The 20,119-nt window shown below is 29.1% G+C and overlaps 5 protein-coding genes across 5 annotated transcripts in view; 4 read left to right on the top strand and 1 right to left on the bottom strand.

Moving 5' to 3' along the window:
- Nucleotides 1-179: 179 nt before the first annotated feature.
- On the top strand, nt 180-2,409 carry LOC122713212 (nucleic acid dioxygenase ALKBH1). Its single transcript, XM_043933451.1, has 3 exons — nt 180-1,363; nt 1,425-1,681; nt 1,777-2,409. Exons 1-3 carry the CDS (start codon nt 1,271-1,273, stop codon nt 2,357-2,359), a joined length of 933 nt encoding a protein of 310 aa, XP_043789386.1. The 5' UTR covers nt 180-1,270; the 3' UTR covers nt 2,360-2,409.
- Nucleotides 2,410-3,442: 1,033 nt separating this feature from the next.
- LOC122713215 (V-type proton ATPase subunit D 1) lies at nt 3,443-5,124 on the top strand. The gene is made up of 4 exons (XM_043933456.1): nt 3,443-3,511; nt 3,837-3,954; nt 4,076-4,561; nt 4,643-5,124. Exons 1-4 carry the CDS (start codon nt 3,471-3,473, stop codon nt 4,733-4,735), a joined length of 738 nt encoding a protein of 245 aa, XP_043789391.1. The 5' UTR covers nt 3,443-3,470; the 3' UTR covers nt 4,736-5,124.
- A 483-nt stretch (nt 5,125-5,607) lies between these two features.
- Nucleotides 5,608-8,005, top strand: LOC122713216 (arylalkylamine N-acetyltransferase 1-like). Its single transcript, XM_043933457.1, has 3 exons — nt 5,608-5,916; nt 6,109-6,378; nt 6,987-8,005. Exons 1-3 carry the CDS (start codon nt 5,608-5,610, stop codon nt 7,143-7,145), a joined length of 738 nt encoding a protein of 245 aa, XP_043789392.1. The 3' UTR covers nt 7,146-8,005.
- A 105-nt stretch (nt 8,006-8,110) lies between these two features.
- On the bottom strand, nt 8,111-9,617 carry LOC122713209 (zinc finger protein 622). Its single transcript, XM_043933448.1, has 2 exons — nt 8,800-9,617; nt 8,111-8,714 (listed from the first exon to the last, which is right to left on the bottom strand). Exons 1-2 carry the CDS (start codon nt 9,464-9,466, stop codon nt 8,236-8,238), a joined length of 1,146 nt encoding a protein of 381 aa, XP_043789383.1. The 5' UTR covers nt 9,467-9,617; the 3' UTR covers nt 8,111-8,235.
- A 613-nt stretch (nt 9,618-10,230) lies between these two features.
- LOC122713221 overlaps nt 10,231-20,119 on the top strand; it is a 13,926-nt gene continuing 4,037 nt past the window's right edge. The window contains exons 1-2 of the mRNA XM_043933464.1: nt 10,231-10,595; nt 10,653-10,811. Coding sequence (XP_043789399.1) covers nt 10,790-10,811 — 22 coding nt within the window. The 5' untranslated portion in view covers nt 10,231-10,595; nt 10,653-10,789. The remainder of the gene's footprint in view (nt 10,596-10,652; nt 10,812-20,119) is intronic.

Here is a 20,119-nt window from a genome sequence, read left to right as displayed (position 1 = left end):
CAACTGTCGTCATAGGGAATGTACGCGATTGGCCACTAGTGGCGTGACTAACACATGTGATTGGTTGATCTCGCAAATACGTTGCGATCGCTTGATGCAGGCCTGGCTTACGGCTGGGCGCGACTTGCGGGTACGACATTTGTTGACATGAAACTGTCAGAGAATACGCGCTGTTTTAATGTACCGGTATATTCAAGTCCGCGTGTTGAGATTCTATCGTGTACTTAAATATATTAATTTTTTTATCCACTTTCTTTAATACTTTCATCATCGTTTTTATTATAATAAATATTGATTGCTTTCTTCTTTAAATGCTTTTTTATTATTTCAAATAATATATTATATATTAAATATAATTATGTGATTTTCGTTTACGATATAAAAATAGCGATTTTAAATTATTTGATTGATAAATAAATATGTGATATACCAACATTAAAGTGATTGAACTCAAGATCCAGTTTAGTAACTGGAACAAGGTTCGTTCGTATTCTTTGAGATACAGGTGAATAATCATTCGCAACTGGGCTAGGTGGGTGGGTGGAATTTATGAAGAATAAGAGCGATGGTAATGGATGATTATTAACGCAGCGCGCACTATTAATTTGCACGAAGCTTTCGAAAAGCCTTGAAGTCGGCTGGCGTGCCTCTCTTTACCTCTATGAAATCATAGATTTCCCGGCAGTGTTATTATGCGAAAATTACGCTCTAAAATTAGTCACAGTCCATTACTGTATGCACACAGATAAAGGAATGAGGTTGGGCACGGCAAGAAAAAATTGCTTGAAACTCTGACTTTTTCGATATGTATCTGGCTATTAATGTTCACACTATAATGATGATGTTATGCTAAACGAATCGTAATGCAAAATGCGCTGTCTATGTTCACTCATTGATTATTCCTATACGATTGATATATTTCCTATATGATATTTAGTCATATGCCGCATCATAGATATATCTTTGAATACTTACTTGTAGGTTAGACAAGATGCTGTATGTTGTAAGAACATTATTTTTAAGAGTTATCAAGATAAAGTTACAAAGTTAAATGATTAAAAATCAGAAAATCGATACTTTTGATTGTCACTATTATGAACCAAATAAAAATTCTTATTGAAATATTATTTAAAATTTTTATCGTATCTCATATGAAAACGCGTTAAAATCTACTTTTAAATTGCATAGATTTAACTGATGATCTACAGTAACGATATCTATTGACATATATATGAATTAATAAACATGGCGACGCCCATGGTTTCAAGTAATGTTTAAAGATAATTTTAAATATTATAAAAGTCGAAATCCTTGTCCTAATTTAAAAAATGTGATCGACTTGAATAATCCTGATTATAATAAAGTATATAATAAATTTAAAAAATCGTCTATTTCATATATATAAATATGTTTATATTTTTTAGGTTATTAGTTTTAGAGAAAAATTGCTTGATATAAAATGCGAACATGAATTGGGATTAAAATCAATTAAAGATTGGAAAGTTTTTGAATTTTTAGATATTCCAGGACTTATTTTTATAAAAAATCCATTTACTACATATGGACAACGATATTGGATTATAAAATGTTTAAAAGAATATTCGAAAAAACCACATAAATTAAATTTACATGCTCATGATGTTTTAAATGATGATGAAAATTGGTGGGATATATGTTTTAAGTAAGATGCAATATTATAAAAAAATTACATTTGTAATATATATTTATATATTTATTATTAATATTTGTAATATATATTCATTATATTCATTGTAGGCACTTTGATAAAGGTGAAATTAATACCAAATTAATATCAAAATTAAGATGGGCAACATTTGGATATCATCATAACTGGGATACAAAATTATATTCTGAAACATGCAAGACAAAAATACCTATAGAATTATCATTGTTAACATCATTTTTAGCACAAACATTAGGTTTTAAAGATTTTAAAGCTGAAGCAGCTATCATTAATTATTATAGAATGAATTCAACTTTAGCAGGTCATACTGACCATTCTGAACCTAATGTTGAAGCTCCCTTATTTTCTATAAGTTTTGGTCAAACTGCAATATTTTTAATTGGAGGACTTATGCAAGAGGATACAACTAATGCTATATTTTTACGGAGTGGAGATATAATAATAATGTCTGGAATGTCCCGTTTGAGATATCATGGTATACCAAAAATATTATTAACCATTGATAAACCATGGGATAATGAAGAACTAAATGATAATCAATGCAGTAGATTAAATCAAAATGATTGGAAAAAAGCAAAAATTTATATTTCTGATGCTAGAATAAATATGAATGTAAGACAAGTGTTAAAAGTTGGACAATTCTCTTTGTTATAAAATACAAAATTGTCTTATATATTTTTTATTAAAAATACTTATATCAATTACATTAATGTAAGATACTTATTTTTTCCTTGTTATCTAAGCTGTCAATTCACATCAGCTGATAGAAGCTGCACTATAAAAATATATTGTTCCTATTATTTAAATACTATTATTTGAAATATCTTCTATAGTATGGTTTTCTAGATTATTTTGAAACATATTCAAAATATTTAGAAAGTCCCAGGCAATTGTTGTCATTTTTAATAAAAAATCTTGTGTATGTGATATCCATTTGACTTTAATATTATTAATTGCTTCATGATTATCGCAATTATTTGGAGTTGAGCAAGATTCTGTTAATACTATTGGCATGTATGGTTTTAGTAAGATATTTGTAGCATCACGAACTGCTTTATTTAGGATAAAATCTTTCGAGATATCAGATACGTAAATCATTTTTTCCATATTAATAATAATTTACCGAAAGAAATATATGGATCAACCTGTAATAAGAATTAATCATTTAGAATTAATTTTTCGTTAGTATGTAAAAATATACAAACCTATTTCTAAAAAAGATTAATGTTCATTCTTATAAGGATATCTTTGAAGGCTTTTTTAATTATTCCAGATTCTTAGCAACTTCTACGTGTGCTATGCGGATTGACAGCATTCACGTTTATCCTGAATATGTTATTTAATTCATTGTCGCTAATGAAAAAATAACGTTTTTCTTTTATTAATCGTTATATGAAACAATTTTTCATTTCTTCAAATAAAATTTTGCATTTTTGAGCCATTGAAGAATTTTGGTTTTTATTATTTTCATTCTTTATTTATGTAAACGTTAATTTAATTTTATAAATTTTTATTATGTTAACTTCGAAATTTATTTATTGATGTTAATCTTGCTACATTTTCATTCTGTTCAATTGTTTTATATACTCTGTGTATTGCATTAAAAAATATTGGTTACATTTTTTATTATTTATTGTTTTTAAAATTGCGCGCTAGTTTTATGCGACTATACATTTTTATACTATATATATATATTTCTGACATTTCCGGTCTTACGAGTCAGCTGATCAATTTCATTCCTGTCTACTTGATAGTTCTTATAGTTATGTCTGGAAAAGAAAAACTTGCAATTTTCCCTTCTCGGGGGTAAGTTATTCTTTAAATTATAAAAACTTATTTTATTTTTTACTGAACTTTATTTTTAATTTATTTAAGTCTGTTTTATTCTTAATAGATTGTAAGACTGTAATTTTTATCATTAGATGGGTGTAACCCTACTTTTAATGTGTTCAAACCATTTAAATTATTTCTTAATATATGTTTATAACTACTAATATATGATTAGTTTATTATAAGTTTTAATTATAATTTGTGTTATATAAGATTATTAAATTTACACATCATTTAATTTTTCCATTACATTAATTAATGATATGTAATGCAAGATTTATAATTTGATTTTTTTTTTCAGAGCACAAATGTTAATGAAATCCCGTTTACATGGGGCACAAAAGGGTCATGGTTTATTAAAAAAGAAAGCAGATGCATTACAAATGCGTTTTAGATTAATTTTGGGTAAAATTATTGAGGTATAGTAACAATTGTATATAGTATATAGTATATAACATAATTTTGTATATAATATACAAAAATATATTTGTATTTATATAAATAATTTCTTTTTTTCTATAACAATTTTTTTTTATTTAGACAAAAACTCTTATGGGAGAAGTGATGAAGGAAGCAGCTTTCTCATTGGCTGAAGCTAAATTTGCAACTGGAGACTTTAATCAAGTAGTTCTTCAGAATGTGACAAAAGCACAGATTAAAATTAGATCTAAAAAAGATAATGTTGCTGGTGTTAATCTTCCAGTATTTGAATCTTATCAAGATGGCACAGATACATATGAATTAGCAGGTTTGGCAAGAGGTGGACAACAATTGGCAAAATTGAAAAAAAATTATCAAAGAGCAATCAAATTATTAGTGGAATTAGCATCTTTACAAACAAGTTTTGTAACTTTGGATGAAGTTATTAAAATTACAAATCGTCGTGTAAATGCTATTGAACATGTTATCATTCCAAGAATTGAGAAAACACTTGCTTATATAATTTCTGAGTTGGATGAATTAGAAAGAGAAGAATTCTATCGATTGAAGAAAATTCAAGATAAGAAGAAACAAGCAAAAGCTAAGGTAAATTTTACATTCTAAAAATAATTTTTTATGTTTTTTATCTTTTAGTCAAATTTTTCATATATTTAATTTATTTTACAGCTTGAGGCAGCTAGAGCAGAGATGATAGCTTCCGGTAAAGATGTAGAAGCTGCAAATATGCTTGATGAAGGAGATGATGATATTTTATTTTAAACATTGTACACAATTTATTTTCACAATCTATAGTATTAAAAAATTGTTTTAATTTTGAATGAATGTGTTAATGAATGAATCCAGTGAAATGAGAATATATTTAGTATTTTCACAAAAATCTTAAAACAATATTAATTTTATATTTCAGTTGTATTATATAAAAAATTATTATTAAAATTTGAAACTTCTGCATAAATAGATGATAAAAGGTAGATGATTTTATGGATTACTAACATTTTTTATACAGTATGATACATTATGATACAGTATGATATATTATGATATAAATATGATATAATATGTTATATTGAAATTTCACCATATCATAAAAAATGTTAATAATACTTTTTATCAACTATGTGCCACTAATTTGATAACTGTTGAAATTGTATTTAATGCATTCAACATGTTTATATTGTTATATTACATGTTATATTAATAAGATTATAATTTAATACAAACATTTATGACGCAATGTTATAAGAAATTATAAAACCAATTTATTTAGTAAAAATTTATGAAAAATAAATATGTACATATATATATATATATACTTATTTCCGTTTAAATTTTTTATCTATCATCTACTTTCCCTATAATTAGAAAATATCTATTCATTTTATAGAATTTCATAAAAAATTCATCAAATTTTTAATATATTTTATTAATAACGGGAAATAAAAATCAAATAATTTTCATTCAATTAATCAAATAAATTTCATTAAATTTCTTATTTTTTATATTTGTAACTATAGATATCTTAAAGATAATTTGCGATATTATTAGCGCGATTTTCCTGAAATAATTAAAAAGAATGTCATTATAGATAATCATTATAGATAGTAAATTTCTTGAACTAGGTCAATCAATATATGAACCTTTTCCCATATGAGTCAACTCTCCTTACTAAAGATAGTGCGCGTGTGGAAAATCCTTTCAGTGCGCGGAAAATTCGTGCCACCCCAAAGATGTCGTCTGATCATTTAACGGTCGTGGATGTTCCAGAAAATCGCTTTGATGATGCGATCCATCATTTAAAGTGGAATTTCTTTTCTGACGAACCTTTGAATCATGCAGTAGGGCTATGTGAGAAAGGAGAAAGCCAATTCGAATTGGAAAGACATTGCTTGCTTACTTTAAAGCAGGGATACTCAAGGATGCTGGTGAATCAAAATGGAATGGTAAGCTGAATTAAAGAAAACGAATTTTGTATATCTTTTTTTTTTACAATAAAGAAACAATTATGTACTTTCGATCAACTGGATTTATTTTATACGTTATAAATATTTTATCGATCAAGCAATGTTTTTCTATGATATATATAGACTTATGAACGTTTAGTTCATTGTCGATCATAAGTACTGTCCTATCAGATAGCTGGTATGGCTTTGAATGGTATCTTGAAGAAGGGAGAACGAGAGGAAGCTGAACGTCGTCTCGCAGAATTAAATGATAAAAAATTTAAAATAATCTTCGGGCTCCTCTACAAAGTTAACGAGAAAATTGATCTTTTTTCTAAGTACAATGTAGATGAATTATTCGAATGTCGAATACTTAGTATAGATGAGAACTTTCGTGGAAAAGGTTTGGCGAATATACTAATGGCAGATAGTATAGAAACTGCAAGAAATGCTGGTTTCAAGGTAATTCTAATCATGTACAATTGTAATAACTTTTTCAAAAAAATAATACATAATTTTGTATGATAAATGTTGTTAAAGCATGCATTCAAATTCGATGGAAAATCTTTTTAGAACTCTATATTGTAATCCTCCGTAACCCTCCGTAACTATTCTTTATTGAAAGCTTTCACTAATTTTACGGCAATCCTTCAAATTTCAATTATAAGTTGCAAAAATTTATTTAATGAATATTGCTTTTTATACATAAATGTTAAATATATAAATTATTAAATCTAATATTTTAAAATAATATAAAAAATTTATTAGAAACCAGTAAATTTATTAAAAATGAAAAAAGATTTTATGTATCTGCTCGTACTTGTACAGCACGATCTGGCGTGGTCGTTTGGTGAGAAGTTCACATTATATTTTTGTTTCAGCATGTTCTTCGATTAATATGCATGGGATGATTTTCGTTTACCAAGATGTAAAATTACAATGCACTCATTACTTTCTCGAGAGGTATATTTGCACGCAGTGTACTTCATACCAAGTGTATGTAAATGTTGTGTGCTTAATTTATTATAATGACACTAAAATATGATATTCAAATTGTTATATGTTCACAGGTTTTTAAAGCTGATGCTACAGGAATGTTTTCACAAAAAGTATGCTTGAAACATGGTTTCCAAGTTGAGGCAGAGATTTTATACACGGATCTCGATGAATCAATCAGACCAACACCTCCTCACGAAGCTTTAAAGCTAATGGTGAAGATATTGAATTAAAAATATAGTGAGAAACGAAATTCAATGTTAATCTTGAAAAATCTTTAATAAGCAGACAAAGATATTACGAAAGAGCAGTAGTATAAACTATGTGTATCGTTGTGTGACAATAACATGTCTCTAATGTATGTTTGTCTCAAAGACGCATTTATAAAGTTCTTACATCTAATTGCAAGGCGAATCGTATGCCTCTCTTAGAAAATACTAACGATTTGAGGCATAGATTATTACTCCTTGTCTGTGTTCTGAATGGTGTGCTGTTATTAAGAAAAAAATAAATAATATACTTATATATTAAAATAAATATATATATATATATATATATATATTGAGTTGACAAATGCAAGAATGAAAATCCATTTAATATTTTCTTCATTGGACTTTTGTTCTGCATTCTGCTAATTCAAAACGAAACAAAGTGCTCTAATTTACGTAGTAAAAGATGTACGAACAAAATAATTATCTCTTCGTATGTGGCAAAGAAATATATCAACGATAGAATCTGAAACTGAAATAATGTGTCAAATGTTGTAATTTGACATTTGTTAATTCTCTAGTACATTTCTATAGTTCGCTGGTGGTAAACTGAAAGTATATTGTATATGTACACAATAAACAACGTTGAAAGTGTTCGATTGTGTACGCGTTTTTTTACAGCTACCAATAAAGACTAACAGAACACGGAATAGTTCTTGATCCGTGTCTAACAATTTTTCGAAAATAGTGATTTAACTCATGGTTACAGGAATAACTGGATGGGTCCATACGAGTATAGAATAATATTACGAGAATTATTATTTTTGTTGACGTCACATGTTACGAAAATATATCACAAGTTATTTTGTAAAAATAAATCTGCTAAATAAATATTACAGTTTATAATGATTAATGTTTTATAATATATCCTTTCAAATATCTATAAAACATATTAAATGCAGATTGTAATTAAATAAGTACAACTTTATTTCGATAATAGATATATAAATATATAATATAACAAGCAACAAAATTTTCCATAAAAATTATATAATTTAAAAAGGAATAGTAACAGTCTTGCAATAATATTTAAATATACATATAATAAGAAGACTTAAAAGTTCACTTGAGGTCTAAAATGTTTTTGCAATTTATTTGCCTTAAATTGTAATTGTGTAGAATATTTTGTCTGTATTCTCTGCATATATTTTATATCTCTGGCTTTCTTTACAGCAGCCTCTTTCTCTGTTTCTGTCCATCCTAAAGCTCTATATTGTGATAATACTTTACGTAATTTTGTGCTTTTTGATACTGCAACTGCTCTATTTGGATTCAAATTTTGTTTATAATATCTTAATAGAGATCTATGACCAATAATATTTCCCGATGGTAATATTAGCTGATAATCACTATCATCTAATTCTGGTATTTCAATTTCTGCATCTGGATCACCAGATTCTGCATCAGGATAACTAGATGAATAATCATAATATTTTGCATATTCTACAAGTGAATCTCCTTCATGCAACATTTTACAATGACCTTTATCAATCATATGTGCTCTGGCAGCCTCAGCACTTTGAAAACATCTTCCTGTTAATTTATTATATTAATATAATAATTATTTTTAATTTTCTAATAATAATAATAATAATGAATAAAATTTAAATTAACTTACCAGAATTATTACACCAAATACACATATAGCCAACAATAATTTTTTCTCCAAGATATTCAAGTAAACCTTTAATGTCTATACAATATTCAGGATCTGGTATAAAGAATGAATGTGCAATTGTCATATGTTTTAAATTCTTTACTAAAGATCTGCTATGATGACTGCAAAACAAACAATTATTATTTGTGACTGGATTTTCAATATCTTCAATCCATTCATCAGAATCTATAGATTCAATATCAGAATTTGCTTCTACATGTTCTCTTAGATATTTCTTGGAAACTTCTTCATTTATATTTTTTTTAATAATAGAATCTTCCGAAGGACCATCATCACTGAGATCTTCATTTACAATTTCAAAAGGAATATTTTGTTTTATATATTTTTCTTTGTGTTTCTTTGATAATAAATGATTTTCATATTGATTTCTAGTGTTGAAATTCTTTCTACATATTTTACAATTCATTGTTTCTTCTTCTTTTTCTTTGTCATCTTTATTTCTTTGCGCAATTACTTTTTTCTGAAATTCTTCAGCAGATACAGGAGGTAATTCAGCTACTTTTCTCTTTAAATTATATCTATGCCAATCTGATTTATAATGTTGTCTTTGTATTTCCAAATCTTTAAATGCTACGCGACATGTGATACAAGTAAACGGTGAAGTCATTTTTTTTAGTACGTTTCAATAAACCAAAAATTAACAAAATCTAATAACTTTATAAATCTATTTTTCTTAATCATTCAAAATTGTATAATAATTTTATAATAAACTTTTAATATAATTTATTTATCACGATATAAATTTATATAGATCATAATACAAATATTAATAATTAAGTGTATACATGTAAAAGAAAGTAAAATATATCACGTGCGCAATTACGTTTTATACTAATATTGAGGTTATGTTAATACAAATACCGATTAATATAATATTATTGTAGCTAATAAAAATATTACATTAAAATATTATAAATATATATATAGATTTTTATAATATTATATAAGAGAATTTTTTTTATAAAATATCAATAAATCATACATATATTTGATTTTGGTAGTAATTTTATAAAATAGTAAATCTATAAAAAATTTCATTTTACAAAATGAACAATAAGTTTAATATTATTAATCATTTCTCAATTGCTATTAAGAAATTAAAAAATAATATCAAAATTTATTTACAAGCAATTTTTTCCTATTTTCTTTAATATGATTTTTGACATTGAATACTTGATATTAATATTTTATAACTTCATCATTTAAACATAGGCCTTAATTTACAATTAGATGACATTATTATTATTTTTTCAAATTATTTAAATTGGATTTTTATAAACAAGATTTTTTTTAAATTTTTTTTTGATAAATAAATTTTTATATAATTTTATGTAATATATTGACAAAATAATTTCTATGATGAACATTAGAATAAAATTTTTATTAAAATAATTAAGAAATTTAACGAGAATAAAATTATAAAATTTCTATTGCATCATTGTCAATGATATCGTGTGCGGTCACGTGAGGATTAAGTAAAAAACGAATGCTTATGAAAAGGTAGGGGCACTATCATATATGGGGAGTCACGAATTTTGTTTACGGCCCTGGTTTCGAGGATCATTTGCAGTTGTATTCAGGCAGTAGCAGTCTCAGAAGCCGGAACGTTTCGTGTGCACGTCGTGAGCGAAAAAGTTACGCACAGCACATAAAGTTGAGAAGAATCGGCAAACAAATAGTCATTTGACAACAGGAATACTTGTCATCAAACGAAAGAAGGAATCGAACAAGCAAAAGTATTGACACAGTGTCACGTCTACGCGACTGACTATTTCAACGACCGACTTTCGTAGGCGACATCGTAGAAAGACGTAAAACGAGACACTGGAGTGCACCCGACAGGGCGATCCATCTGTCTCGATACACTCACGAATACCCGTTCAATTTTTACGCTAGAAGGCGGCCGTCCAGCAGGGCGATACCATTTTATATGACTTTTCTTCGACGTCAAGGTGAGTGAAACCAGAGCATAGTAGCAACGGCAATGTCCTATCTGGTATCATATCGTTGCTTCTGACGCTAATTTTAGCGACCAGCCATTTTGAACACGAGAACGTGCTCGATTCATGAGCAATTTATGTTCTACGGAAATTAACGTTTTCTTGTATCTTTTTTGTTTTTATATCTTCTTTCACGAATATATGCCATACCATCTTTTTTTCTTTGTCTTTTTCTAGTTGCATTATTTTTCATGTCCAATAACGTAATGTTAGATCGATATTGCTTACCGAATTATTGAACACACCGAAACGGATGGTTTCATCGTTGAGTAAACTATGAGATTGCGATAACTTACGTATAATGTTATATTCTGATGAATCATTTTTTACTTTTTAGTGGTTATAGAAACAAGTGAACGAAATCTAAAAAATATATCATCGAAAAATCTAAATATAACTAAATTTAATTTTGTAACATTTAATTTTTGAAAGTAGTTAAATTAAAATTATATCTAAATTTTAAATTTTATTTCTCGTATTTTTTATTTGCACATTTTATTCTTACGTAATATATAAAATGCAACGTCATCTACTGATTAAAAATTATAATAAATTATTCTACAAAAAATATTATTTTTTAAATTAACCAATATATTTTAAAAATGTCTTGATTTAAGTATTATGATAAAAATAATGTTATGTATTTTTTATGAGTTCGACTCGATTAAAAATTTTCCACTATAGTGCAATATGTTAATATTGATTCAAGCTGAACATACGTTGCTGTTTGTAATGAATTTGTAATGTTGAATATCCATATGCTTTGTACACTTATCATGATCGACCATGTTCATTCGATATAAAATCATAATTTTTGTACGTTTGCATCGAATGTTTACCGATCGAGATTTGATGAAGCGAATGATTTCTTAAAATAGATTGGAAAAGCTATATAAATTATCAGGTTACAGCATTCATTTCTTTTTATTGACAAGAATTTTTTTATTGATAAGAATTATCGAAGAAATTTTTTATTCTTTTGTAAATGTAATTCATATATTTTTTTTATTGTAAATATCATTAATTAAATATTCCTATTTAAAATTTTTTGATAAAATATAGGATATTAGATAAAAAACATATGTTAAAATTTATCATTTTGATATTATTCTTGTCTTTTTTTATTGGTTATAGATAATTTTTTTTTTTTCAATTCCATACGTTATTCAGATTTAAGTAGTCTAAAAAGACATTTTTATCTACAATGATGCTTATTTAGATATTTTCTATTTCAATTTTTTATAATTGAAAAATAGGTAATGATTACAACATTCACATTATATTCCTGTAAAGTATATAATATTATAAAATTCAAAAAGTTTTTTTGTGTTGATTATTATATATTCAATAAAAAATTTTTTATTTTTTTTGAATTGAAAAAAAAAATAATTTACTATAAGATATAACCACAATTTTTTAAAAAATCTTATAACATTAGATTATTTATAACATATAGATTATCGACATTTAAATAATTTCTGTTGAAAAATTTAGAAGAATAATCTCTAAAATATAAATATAATTTTTTATAGGTAATCTTCATTTCTTATACATGAAAATATAAAAAATTGTATCTATGAAGAAAAACATTATTATAAAATCATTTTGTTGAATGCATTTGATATTTCAATATATTATTCATTCGAAATCAACATGGTGTAAAAATAGAAAGTTAATATTTAATTTGATATTTACTCTTTTCTAATAATATTTACATTTTGATGTCACTTTGACTTGATTTAGATTTAAATTGACCGTTTCAATTTTACTTTGTTTGGATAAATATTTTATATTTTCTGAATTCTATTTTAAACATTGAACTTGTATATTTTTAACTAATTGAATTATGAATTGAATGAAATCATTTCATAAAAAACAAGCTACATTATAATAAACAACCATGCAAATCACATCTTTTCTCGAAAAATATTTATTCTTTTTTTCTCAAAAAATATTAATTCTATTGATTTAAAAATTTTATTTTTATTTTATTATTTAATTTCATTTTATTTTTACAATAAATAAAAGTGAATAAACATGAAATTAAAATGTTATTCTTTAGAAAGATAGATTTAGGAAAAATAATATTAGTAATATCTATTTTTTAATATATTTATATTATTTTGCTTCATATATATTGTATATTATTCACGAGAAATGATTTTGATTCTAATATTATTAGTAGATATAAAAAAGATGTTGATGTTAATCTATAATCGAAATTAGTTTTAATTTTTTTTTTTTTTAAATTGAGAGAATATACTTAATCTATATTTAAAAATTAGAAATAGAAAAAGAAGAAAGAAATAAATTCATATATTTTATATTTTATTTTATATTTTATCGATAAAATTAAATTATTGATTTTATTTCATTCTTTCTTTATATGTGAGAAAAATATGTTTCATATGTACGGTGCTACTTTGTTCCAGCGTTATATGGTATTCGATCATCAGAACACGAAACTCTTGGTTTCGAAAGAGATTCCTCGAACAGAGTCCGTAGTAATCCGACCTTTCGCTCCCTTCGTATACGTTCGCCTTATTTTTTCCATTTATCTGTGGCTTAAGATGGCCTGTTGTGACCTGTAAGCTTGCATAGTTATTCGATAGCGATGCAAAATAATACCTCTTAATCAGTTTCTCTCGGTGCGTCAATGGTTCTCAAACGATGCTTCGATATCGAAGCCGATTTCCTTTTGTTTAACAAAATTATTTAAACTGAATAAAGTAAGGAAAAAGAGAATAATTTATCATTCTTAACATTTTTTCGCTCGATTAAATTCAATTCATTATATCGATTCGTATAATGCATAGTAAATCTATGCATAGCCAAAATTGTGATGTTGATAATCTTATTTTCTTATCGATTTGAGTTCAATAATCTCATGAATCGTACAATCCTGTTCGAGAATCTCTGGAAAATCGGTGTGAACGACTTCCACTCAAAGGGAAGCGGTCATCGAGGATCGACGAGTAGATAATTAGGCCGTTTATCGAACAGCTTGTCGAATGTGTATTCCGCTTAATTCAATCAAGCGAGATGATTCGTCTTCTTTTGTTGGAAATTTATTATTTGAGATTATTTATTATTTCGAAATCCGATATATAGAGAAATTAAATAAAAATTTTTCCAATTTAATTTATATACAATTTATATATAATTATATATAATTATATATAATTTATATACAAATGTTATATTTCGCCTATCTAATCATGAACAATTTGATCTATAAGCTGTAAGATTCGCCAGACAGATGTTTATTTCATTCTTTTGCATATGAAATGTTCTTACGACGAGTGAAAGTCGATAGTGAAAATTTTTCAGTCTTTCGAAACTTTACGATTAGAATCGATCTTGATCGACTCGTTACATACAACCGTTTTCGTGTGTCAAGTTCGTATAATACGATCCTCAAGATCGTCATTAATCGCTCGCAGGAATTTTCTTGCGCTTCGAATTCGCATTGTTCTCCCTTCTCGCGTTACCCACTGTAATTGATTCGATTTTATTCTATGCTATCGCATCGTTCCATTTCCGTTTTCCCCTCATTCTGTTTTTTAATACTATCTTTAAATTTTTAACTTATGAATTCAAGTTTTAATCTTTCTCATATTGATATTTGAATTCTTTCTTGAATTATTTGAAATTTTTGTATTATAATTAAATATATTCGCATTATATCAGAGATATTTAAATATCCAAATAAAAAACTTGAATATCGTTCAAGTTTTGATGGTAAAACATGGCATGTAATCCGAGTTACGAATGTAAAATTGATACGTCTTGTACTAGAGTAAACTCGTAAAACTTGTCCTCTCCTTTCGTTTATTTTTTTTAAGTTCTTGACCGTGACTCAGTTGGTCTGTCCAGTTAAAAAGAAATTGTACATAATAATGTTATTTTCAATCTCGTTATATTAAAATTTCGAAAGAAAAAAAAAAAGAATTTGTCCAACTTTTTTCTCTTTTTTTCGTTATAATTTTTTAAATTTAACATTTTCTTTTACGATTTTACTCTTTTTTTCTTCGTTGATTTTTAATCGAGTGCATACTTAATGATGCACGAGAGATTTTCTCGTGCAAAAGAACGTTACTTATTCCGGCATGCAAATTTTATTCGAGCAAAATATTGCAAAAGATTTGCATCAGATAAAAGTTTTGCGGTAATTATATACGTAATAACGGTTATTATGTCAAGCAAAAGCGGTGAAAAAACGAAGAAAACGTTTGAGAAATTTTCATATTTTATTCAATTTTTAAACGAAGCGGTTTTTAAGCTAATTTAAGCTAAAAAAAAAATGTGAGAAATACATAACAATTGAAGAGATTCGAGTGATTTGTGTATCTATAAATTATGTCACGATATTTTAAACACACGGGTGTCAGACGAACACTCGTAAATGTCAATTTTCAATTACTGTACATTTTCTGTTCCTCGTTAATAGACACGATAAATTATATTTCGTAACTGACAAATACCGATGAAATTTTGATTTACAAAATATCGAAATTCAAAAATATGAAACTCGATATGCAAAGATGATTAATAAGTTGGATTCTAATGTTAGAATCGCGAGAAAGAAACGGAAAGTCTGACCTTGCCTCAGGCTATAGCACGCTGTGCAAAAATAGTTCACACACTGTATCCACACCGGAAGTTCCGTGTGGACGTGAGAATTAGCATAGAGCTATGTTTCGTTGCGTCATTTTCGGAAATGCTCGAAATGATAGTTACTCGATCGATGCAATTTCCACCTTCCCTCTACTTCCTGTGTCCTTAACGTCCTCACTTCCAACGATTGATTTTCTCTCAAAAAATTTCATTTGCTTGTATCGAACGATTTTTTTTTTTTTTTTGTGTCGAATCGATAATTCCTTTTTGTTAACGCGAATCGAATCACGATATTTGATTCATCCCGTAAAAACAGGATATCTGATACGACTTAAACTTTATACGCCAAACGTATTTTGTCATTTATTTTGTGGACACAGAATAATATTGCAATTTCCTTTATATGAATCATCTTATTCAATGTAACCCTATATATGAATCATGTATACACACGATATATTACACAATTCAGTCTACGAATATAATAATACTATATAATCCGTCTTATATGGATTATCTCATATTATTACATTCACGATATATACACAATATAATTTATTCTATACAGATATTAGTTTGTGATCCACTTTACACGAATTTTTATATATATATATATATATATGTATGTATATATGATTTTACATGGATCACTTTGTAAATACAAAGTTACACAATTCACGATATTATCGCTGAATACTATTTAATACGCATAGAATAACATGCAAACTGTATCGCAATTGTACCGCAAACTGGAGTTTACGAACTAATATTTACGTTTATACGATCGATACGTACATAACAAATTATCAAGGGATGGAAGTAATCTGTATTAACCCTTTGCAAACACGATGTAATTTTCAATTTCAAATTTGGTAAAATTTAAAACTTTTTTTTTCTCTTTTTTAAATTAAAAATCAAATGACGATATCAATAAACGTTCAATGATTAATCGCATTATCCTATATCTAAAGTATCGAAGGCACAGTTGGCTTTCTTTAAGCTCTATTATCCCCTTGCGAAAGAGTCGTTACATCAATTTTTTTTTACATTTTCTTTTCACGACTTTTCCACCTTCCCGATAAAATTTTTACTTCCTCCTCCTTCTCCTCCTTCTCTTTGTCATTTCGATTAATTCGTCATTTACATATTTTCGACATGAGTCACGTGTCGTACATCTAAACTCACATGCGTGCACTTGCACGCATATAACTGTATCACCTATAATGAAACGATTTCGTGGTTGCAGGTCGAAGGAAACGACATTTGCATAAGGAGTTTGCATGCCGTGTTTTATCGCCACGAATCTGTCTCGGTTGCAATGTGTCTTTGCGCGACACATGTTGTGTAGCCGATCTAGCCTTGCCCGAAACTTCCAATCCTCGAAAGATCGATCGTGACCAGAAAATGCATAATGCATATTAGCCGTTCGCTCTATAATATGCGGTCCGCAGAATGCATAACCGCCTAATCTGTTGCACGAATCTGCGGCACCTTTCATTCCGTGGGAGTCCATTCTCGGATTCGATAATGAAAACTTTCAAGAATCTCTTTATCTTATCGTTTTCATTTTCCAATTTTTCACGTTGTGATTTCGCTTCTCGATAATGAACAGGATTTGTCGTAGATAATGATAAATTTCAATGATTTTTTTTATTAATTTTTCCCATCAAAGATAAGACGAATCCAACGCGATTTGTAGAGAGAATTTCGTATTCTCAACACACGCACTCGTAATATATTTTCCTGAATCCGTTATGCAATGAATATGCAAATTAATCGAATCATTTTTCTTTTGCTCGTGTTTTTCTTTTTTTCACAGTAGATAACCTGATTTTCCTTTTGAAATTCAGAAACTACCGCTAGCGCAGTTAACTGTAATAATTTTTTAATTATAGCTTTAATCAAACGGTTAACGTTTTTTTCCTATTTTTGAAAATGCAGTGCACGATGCTCTCGGTAATTAAATTCGATCCAAAGTAACTTAATGAATTTTTTTTTTTTTTTTTTTTGGATTTTATGTCGCGTCAATTTCTAGAGAGTTATTAGCGATATTAGAGTAGAGTAAGTAAGGAAATAATTACATTATTTGATTTATCAATTTAATATTCTTTATAAATTAAGTCTCGCATTTTCTTGTCTTTTAAGTTGTTTTTGAGTGTGATTTCTAATTTAACGTTTATTACGGAAAAATTATATTTGAAGGATCAGATGTTCAACGGATATTACCGATTCTGGAATACTTTACGATTACAACGAAAAATATACATATATATATAATTCTTCGCCTGTCAAGTCAAGCTTCAAATCAATATTGTTCCCGACCAAAATATCCAATCGATTGCCAATGCCGACCTCCTTAACCAATAATAACCCCACAAAAACCCGATCGATGCACCGATTCTCACAATCACTGTACTTCGAAAACCGATAGCTCGAAAATCGTGAAACCCGTTCGCGACAAAAGTAGCAGCGCGTATCCCGATCGACCGAGCGATGGGCATCGCCGTGGCCACGGTTCAACGTACGGAAGGGAACTCCCGGAAGTTGGGCGAGTGTGTTTCTCTCTCTCTCCTGTTGTGCGCGGAGGATAGCGGCGAGGTGTGACCTTGCCTTCTGTTCGTAATCGTGAGAGAAATTGCTGGTCGGGGTTCGGATCGGGCCAAGTTCCGATCAATATGCGGCGTATCCTCGGTCGGTTGACGCGTGCGCGGTTCGCCAGCCCGATCCGGGTGAGCGAGCGAGCGAGCGAGCGCGTACGACGAGGAGGACTCGAGAGTTACGCCAGCCGGCACACAGCACCCGTCCAACACGCGTGTCGTCGTCGTCGTCGTCGTCGTCGTGGTCGTTGTTCGTCCGCCGAGTAACCGAGTGTCCAACGCGTGTTCCAACTCCACCTTTGCTCGTAATAATAACATAAATAATATAATAATAATAAGAAGGATCGTCGTCTCGGCACCGTAACGAATAAAATAGGCGGCCGACTTCGCAACGCGAGCAGGGATTCGACGCGTTTTTCTCGGCAACCGAGCGGAACCGGCCAGTTAGACTCTTCCTCGATCTAAACTCTCGCTGCCTCTGGCGAGAGCCTCGAGGAAGAAGACGTAGGGACGACCCGACCACCAGCAGTTGCAACCACGGTCGCAAATCACGACTTATGCGTCTGTACCGAGCAGGTAAAGATCCTTCGGGTCATCGAATACGCCTCCGCAACCGCTCGATACTCCTTCCTCGGGATTAGCTTGCTTCCTTGCATACCCTCCTCCACTCCATGATTCTTAGGATACACGAATTTTTCTCCTCGATTCCATCGTTTTGAATCTGTGCTGCTTGATTGGAGACGTGGAACAACCTTTGTATCCAAACGTATCGGGTATATATATATATATATATATATATTTATATGGTTCAACGTTTTTTTTTTTTACAATATGGTGATCGGTTGGTTCGAGGTGGATGCGAGAGAAAAACGGGGTTGGTATCTGAGACGCGTGACACGAGTGTTTCGAGGCAAGAAGTCGTAATTATTACCATTTTTGTCCATTAGTTTTTTGTTCATTGAACTGGGATCTCTTGAAATGTGCTATTGTTCGTTGGCGTGGCCTGTTTGCCGTACACATTCTCCGATGTACGTCAAGTAAGTAGTCTTGAAAGATTCTAGAAAATGGATTAGATTCCTCTTGCGAACGTCTTGAATATCGCCATCTTCTTTACTGTCAACAATTTCTAGAAGTTTCTCTAAAAGTGATTCTGGTAGCAGTTTTTCAAAATTGATAAAATTCATTTATAAGTATCAAACTGCGCTTCGATCACTTCAATCTTTTCTTCAAATCACGATAAAGTTGAACGTCGCGACGAAGAACTTCTTATTTTCGAATCAGCGACGCAGTTATGATTACCACCGTTAATCACTGTCGCGGTCGGTTTCCATTCATCGAGAATCTTCCGCGAGAGAGCCCCTTCTCTTCTCCTCTGTTTGCTCCATGAGTAGCGTAACGTGCATTGACGTGACCTCTTTGCGCACTCTGTGACACGATGCAACGTGACAAACTACACTCCCTGCTTTCTCGAATCTGGAATACCAAACTTCGTACGTTCGACTGTCTTATTCGGATCGTTATCTTAATTGTCGTTCCGTGCGTCGTTATCGCTAAAAATTTCATCTTGTCTCATCGTAATGGAAATGTAAAGTACACGTTTTCCGTTGCATTCATGGGAATATCACGACCTATACACGGATATTACGTATTATCTTCGTTGTGTAAAATAATCGAAGAAGTTTTACGTAATAATTCCAACGGAGAAAGAAGTCTCGATTCAACTACGCTACGAATTAGTAAATTCTTCCTAGTTTTCGAACGATCTTGTGGAAGTTGGAAACTTTAAAAGATCGTTATTTAATTCCTCAGGAAAATCTATGAGAGTCCAAGAAACTCGCATGCGAGTTTTAAGTTTATTATAAATGAATACAACGAATTGGAATATTTTTATCTGTTTCGATGTTTGTTGATTTGTCAATTGATAAATCTACGATATAAACAATTGTATAGGAATGCAAATGGAAGAAGGAAGTGAGTGAACGCGATACCATTTTGAACAATTTCTCTTACGTTTTCCGGTTTCTCTTTATTTTCTTTTGTTTTTTT

The sequence above is a fragment of the Apis laboriosa genome, unplaced genomic scaffold (genome assembly GCF_014066325.1).
Source record: "Apis laboriosa isolate Shangri-la unplaced genomic scaffold, ASM1406632v1 scaffold23_cov150, whole genome shotgun sequence".
Lineage (NCBI taxonomy): Eukaryota > Metazoa > Arthropoda > Insecta > Hymenoptera > Apidae > Apis > Apis laboriosa.
Note: the sequence above shows the minus strand (reverse complement) of the source record. Positions and strands in the feature narration are given on the sequence as shown.

Bases quoted from the DNA above. Each gene is read 5' to 3' on its own strand.
- LOC122713216 (XM_043933457.1), top strand. From the start codon at position 5,608: ATGAACCTTTTCCCATATGAGTCAACTCTCCTTACTAAAGATAGTGCG. The intron at 5,917-6,108 runs GTAAGCTGAATT...CTGTCCTATCAG, and splicing joins TGGTGAATCAAAATGGAATG to ATAGCTGGTATGGCTTTGAA. The intron at 6,379-6,986 runs GTAATTCTAATC...ATATGTTCACAG, and splicing joins CAAGAAATGCTGGTTTCAAG to GTTTTTAAAGCTGATGCTAC.
- LOC122713212 (XM_043933451.1), top strand. From the start codon at position 1,271: ATGTTTAAAGATAATTTTAAATATTATAAAAGTCGAAATCCTTGTCCT. The intron at 1,364-1,424 runs GTATATAATAAA...TATATTTTTTAG, and splicing joins ATAATCCTGATTATAATAAA to GTTATTAGTTTTAGAGAAAA. The intron at 1,682-1,776 runs GTAAGATGCAAT...TATTCATTGTAG, and splicing joins TGGTGGGATATATGTTTTAA to GCACTTTGATAAAGGTGAAA.
- LOC122713215 (XM_043933456.1), top strand. From the start codon at position 3,471: ATGTCTGGAAAAGAAAAACTTGCAATTTTCCCTTCTCGGGG. The intron at 3,955-4,075 runs GTATAGTAACAA...TTTTTTATTTAG, and splicing joins TTTTGGGTAAAATTATTGAG to ACAAAAACTCTTATGGGAGA. The intron at 4,562-4,642 runs GTAAATTTTACA...TTTATTTTACAG, and splicing joins AGAAACAAGCAAAAGCTAAG to CTTGAGGCAGCTAGAGCAGA.
- LOC122713209 (XM_043933448.1), bottom strand. From the start codon at position 9,466: ATGACTTCACCGTTTACTTGTATCACATGTCGCGTAGCATTTAAAGAT. The intron at 8,715-8,799 runs GTAAGTTAATTT...ATAAATTAACAG, and splicing joins TATTTGGTGTAATAATTCTG to GAAGATGTTTTCAAAGTGCT.